The following is a 5,832-nucleotide window of genomic DNA, read 5'->3' as shown; positions in this document are numbered from 1 at the left end:
ACACATATATATATACATATATATATATATATATATATATATATATACATATATATATATATATGTATGTATATATGTATATATGTATATATATATATATATGTGTGTGTGTGTGTGTGTGTGTGTATACATATATACATATGCATATATGTATGTGTATATATATGTATATATATATATATATTTAGAGAGAGAGAGAGAGAGAGAGAGTGGGGGATGAGAGAGTAGGGAGAGAGAAAGAGCAAATATAAAAAGCAAAAGTGAATGCGTGCACCTTGTATGTATACTGGCGGTGCTCCAGCATGGCCACAGCCTTGGGGGCTGGAACATAAAAAGACAAAAGAATAGAATGCTGTGTGTGTGTGTGTGTGTGTGTGTGTGTGTGTGTGTGTGTGTGTGTGTGTGTGTGTGTGTGTGTGTGTGTGTGTGTGTGTGTGTGTGTGTGTGTTAGCTGCTTGTCTCAGACTTGTAAAGTTGAGGAAGCTGATATCCATTTTAAACTTGAATAATTTGATACCTGCAGGGAAAATATGGCAGCAGGAAGGGAGTTCCAGTGGGATGGGATTCTGACGGGAAGGAGGATTGAGAGAAATGTTTAGAATGTTCAGGGATTAGTAAGATTGATGTGAAAAATAGGAAGACAAGAGGAGGAGAGACAATGCATTTGGTAGGATTAGACAAGGTTAGTGAAAGCAAGCAAAATTAGTTCAGAAGAGCAGAGACTTTGGTAGTGGCAGCAAAAGAAATGGGAAGAGTGGCTGTACTGTGATGGAGTAGATCAGTGGCTCCCAAAGTGGACAGTACTGCCCATCTAGGGGTGCAGAGAGACCCATGGGGTACACTGAAGAAAAGTTGGGGTGGCCAAAAGAGGATGATGGATGTAAAAAGGACAAAGTAATTCTTTCTATTATAGGCACAAGGCCCGAAGCTCTGTAGGAGGGGCATAGTCGATTACATCAACCCCCAGTACTCAACTGGTACTTAATCTATCGACCCCAAAAGGATGAAAGGTAAAGTCGCCTACAGCAGAATTTGAACTCAGAACGTAGTGACGGGTGAAATACCATTAAGTATTTCGTCCAGCGTGCTAATGATTCTGCCAGCTCACTGCCTTGATGTATCTAAATAATAAATTGTTGAAATTTGTTTTAAACTAGAAAAGAAGACTGAAAAATCTTGATGATGAACACAATGTGACATGACACCAACAGGACACAACAAAACACAGCACAAACACAACACATCACATGACATCATGACACAAAGTGACATGGCATGGCACAATACATGATTTAGATAACACAATAATACATCACAATACAGAGCGGTATGAAATGACACAACCCAACACAACACAGCAACGCTCAACACAATATGGACACGACATGACCCAACACAACAGGACATGGTATAACCCAACACAACAGGACATGACAAGTAACAATACAACACAGAATGGTATAACATGACACAAAACAATATAAGTCATCACAACACCTGAGACGATACATCAGAGCAATGAAGTCCATTTGATGACTTGTCTGTAGTGGCTTTGTTTAAAGGGAAGAAGAATTGCTTCAGTCTCGCTCTTTTGTCTTCTTCACTCCAGTGGCGAAACCAGTTCAAAACAAAAGGAGATGATAATTAAGTTGTTAATTTAAAAAAATATACTGTATAAAACTTCTGTGAAACATAAAGCTTCTGGTGTGGAAACATTTATAGAAAGAGACAAACTGTCTGATAGTCATGTTCCTCCATTGGAACAAAGACTGTCGAGTCATTTTTAAGGATGACTGATGACTTGTGCAGTGACTTTGTTTAAAGTGAAGAAGCGTTATACACTGTCATCCTCACCCTTTCATCCATGACCGCCTTCAGTCAAGTGGAAAGACCAGGTTAAGATGACTGGGATGGAAACAGATGCAGTGGATGACCAAATGTCTTATTTGCCTGATCTTGTTCCCTGAATTCTATAATGTGTCATTGCAACTGCCTTCCGCTCCAATAAACCATGACGGTTTCTTCTGCAGAATCTGCCAGATCTGGTCTTCATGTGCAGACGTAGATGAACCCTAATATTCTAATTAACTCATAGGTGGGACCCTGACAGGTGCTACTACTCTGGGGTCAGAGTAGATCAGGGAACAATAGGGGCTAAGAGGTGGTTCCATGCTCCTCAAAACCTAGGAACTTCTCAAACTAGGATCCAAATACCCGAGGCAGTTTAAATTCATACCCAGGATATGTTTGATTGCATTGTGCCACTATCTGACAACACTGGGCAAACGACTGACCATGGTTCACACATGTCGCTTTTATTCTATTTAAACCTCATCACCATCATCCTCATCATTTAATGTCCACTGAACCAGGGCCTCACTACTAGATGCAGTTTAAAGACACACATGATACCATCATCATCATCATCACCATTATCATCACCATTATCATCATTTAACGTCCATTGTCCATGCTGGCATGGGTTGGATGGTTTGACCAGAGATGACAAGCTGGGGAGCTGCTCCAGACCCCAGTCTGCTTTGGCATGGTTTCTACAGCTGGATGCTCTTCATAATGCCAACCACTTTACAGAGTGTGGTGGGTGCTTTTACATGGCACCGAATGGACACCTTTATGTGGCCCCCCCCACACACAAGTGCTTTTCTGTGGTGCCACCCAGGCACTTTTACATGGCACAATACAATTCAATAAAACACAACAACAATAACACCAACATGAACAAGACAATTACAGAACACAAAACATGATACAACCTGCCACAACATGACGCACAAGAAAAACAACTAACGTGACATGCTAGAAATAGCAACCAAACCTCCATCAAATCACATACTAGCATCTTAAAAAGGACCTATTGGACAATGTAGTTCTAGATACACTATGCCTGAAAAATAAAAGATGGGATGGACGGTCACTGGCAAAATACCTTGTGATCATAGGTCTGCCTGACCTGGAACAACTAATCAAGAACAAAAACAGACACAGTATGACATGAACTCATGATTAAACAATTCAAAAACTGTAGGCATTTAAAGCAAATGGACTTTGGTTCTAGACTCTTTTTACAGTGTATGCTGAGCTGAAAAACTTGCTGAATGTCTAAATGTCTAGCATAGGGACCAACTGACTTTGTCTGCAGCTGAAATAAACTTGTGATGTCAATTGAGGCCAAGTCAATGTATGTGTGTGTGTGTGTGTGTGTGTGCATGTGCGCGCATGCGTGCATGCATGTTTTTGTAGTTGTGTGAAAGTATATGCATGTCTGTTTACCTGTGCGTAAAGTGAATTCATTTTGTGAACTCTAGGGTTTACTTCTAGACCAGTGGTTCCCAACCTGGGGTCTGCAGACCTCTGGTGGTCTGCAAAGGTATTACTGGGAGTTCGTGAACTAAATTCAACATTTCACACACACATACACACACACACACATATACATACATAAGGATAAGCATATCAAAAGGAGTCTATGGGAAAACTCATTTAAATAAAAGGGTTGGAAACCACTATTGGGAAACACTCTTCTAGACAATAGAAGTAAATACTTCAGGGACGTGCTGCCTAAGTAGGCAAGGTAGGCAGTGTCTACCATGAATAAAATAGATCGCTAGCAACCTAATTCAATAAAATTATGAAGGTTACTCTAATTACTGTACATAAGATGCAAAATATTTTATTTTTTGTTTGTAGATTAGGTAGGCATAATTTGCCTCTGCCTTTCAATCTCAGTATTTAAGCTACACATAGGACTGCTGTAGTACACATGCTGCGTACATTCCTACAACAATGCTTTCTTTACATGCTATAAACGTAAAAATAAATCTGCCTTCAACTTAGTCGCATGCCTGTGTTTCACTTATTTTTGTGTGTTTTACTACATAAAGGTCGCCACATGCCTAATGTACTTCTATTGTCTAGAACAGTATTTCTCAATCATTTTTTGCTTATAGAACTCCTTTGATTTCTATTACTCTAAAGTGGACCCACATAGCCATTTGATGCTTAAAACATCCTATCATATTTTTTAATTAAATATTATTAGAAATAGTATTTTAAAAAATTGCTAAAATATTTTGTGTATTGTAGAAATATAAATAATTTATTGCACTAATATTTTATCAAAATCTTAAATGGACCCCCCAAGGGTCAAGTAGACCCTGTTTGAGAACCACTGATTTAGAATGTTATGCAGGTGAGAAGAAAGTACCCACCGGGATAGGAAGCTAGTCTGATGCATACTGCTTTTCCTGTGAAACGAACTGACCACATCACTGTGAGAGAACAAATCAGTAAACTCAGAGTGGTGGTGGTGTATTCTAGCACTTATGGTACCAAGTCAAGGCTTTTAGAACTATGTACCTTGGTACTCACACAATTTGGCATGATTGTTAGGATACAAGCCATCGATTTCTCTGCTAGTCACTGGCTATTTGGCTGGGCATTCAGTGCCAATCAGCTTGGCCAGCTATGCTCTTCTGTGTGTGTGTGTGTGTGTTTGTGTGTGTGTGTCTCTCTGTGTGTGTGTCTATGTGTGCGTGAGAGAGAGAGAGAGTGAAAAGAGAAAGCGAGAAAAAAGAGAGAGGGAGACAATGTCTGTAAATGCATGTGTATGGATATATATATATATATATATATAATATATATATAGGCTCAGGAGTGACTGTGTGGTAAGTAGCTTGCTTACCAACCAAACGACTCTGGGTTTAGTCCCACTGTGTGGCACCTTGGGCAAGTGTCATCCACTATAGCCTCAGGCCGACCAAATCCTTGTGAGTGGATTTGGTAGACAGAAACTGAAAGAAGCCCGTAGTATATATATGTTTGTATATATTGTCTCCCCAACATCGCTTGACAACCGATGCTGGTGTCTTTACGTCCCTGTCACTTAGCGGTTCGGCAAGAGAGACTGATAGAATAAGTACTAGGCTTACAAAGAATAGGTCCTGGGATCTTTCTACACTCTTATGAGTTAAGCAAACATGTTGTTGAGGCATCGTTTTACAAGTGGGCAGGTGCCCTTCCTGACACTAACTCTTATCTCATCTCTTCTTTCACTTGGTTTCAAAAGTATGAAACAAACAGATGACTCGTTGACAGAAGCACCACCAGCAACACTTCTCAAATGACACGACTCTCATATAAGTGAGTACAGGTGGAAACAGACATACAGACATATACCACACCCACTCACACACTCTCTCTCTCACACACACACACATACACCAATGTGGATACACACAGACATATACATATGCACACACACACATACACATACACACATGTACTGGACATAAGCATATACATTTATATGCTTATATATATATATATATATGAATGTACATTTATATACATTTATATATATACATATAAATATATGTCTATATAAATAAATGTGTGTGTGTGTATATATATATATATATATATATATATATATATATAATCAATCCAAACATGAACAAGCAAGAAAATACAACAATGCGAGGACGTGGAATAAGTACAGTGTTATTGGACGCTCAGGAAAGGAAAGAAAAGAAAGAGGATTTCACATTTCGAGTGGAGCTCTTCATCAGAAATATAGAAAAAGTCCAAAGAAGGGAAGATGGAGAAAGAAAATCGCCAATGATACACACACGGTCACACACACACACACACATAAACAATTGCAGCATGGAAGGTGTTTATAAGCCATTTAAAAACACACAAAAACTGTTAGATTCACTTCAACATTTAAATTCAATTTGCCAAAATATTTTTGTCAATTTGAGACTGCGACCTGATCACTGACAAAATTCCGTGCAGCACGGAATTTTGTGT

At 39.0% G+C, this 5,832-nt stretch overlaps 1 protein-coding gene across 3 annotated transcripts in view; it reads right to left on the bottom strand.

The window, feature by feature from the left end:
• The window catches only part of LOC106867554 (tripartite motif-containing protein 2), a 106,390-nt gene that overhangs the window by 29,645 nt on the left and 70,913 nt on the right, over nucleotides 1-5,832 (bottom strand). Inside the window, exon 1 of one of the 3 annotated variants that reach the window (XM_052972485.1) lies at nucleotides 2,837-2,875. The exons of the other annotated variants lie outside the window; for them this stretch is intronic. Within the exon in view, the coding sequence (XP_052828445.1) occupies nucleotides 2,837-2,860 (24 nt within the window). The 5' untranslated portion in view covers nucleotides 2,861-2,875. Of the gene's footprint in view, nucleotides 1-2,836; nucleotides 2,876-5,832 lie in introns of those variants that run through there. 3 annotated transcript variants of the gene reach the window in all.

Source organism: Octopus bimaculoides, chromosome 13, assembly GCF_001194135.2.
Source record: "Octopus bimaculoides isolate UCB-OBI-ISO-001 chromosome 13, ASM119413v2, whole genome shotgun sequence".
NCBI lineage: Eukaryota > Metazoa > Mollusca > Cephalopoda > Octopoda > Octopodidae > Octopus > Octopus bimaculoides.
Note: the sequence above shows the minus strand (reverse complement) of the source record. Positions and strands in the feature narration are given on the sequence as shown.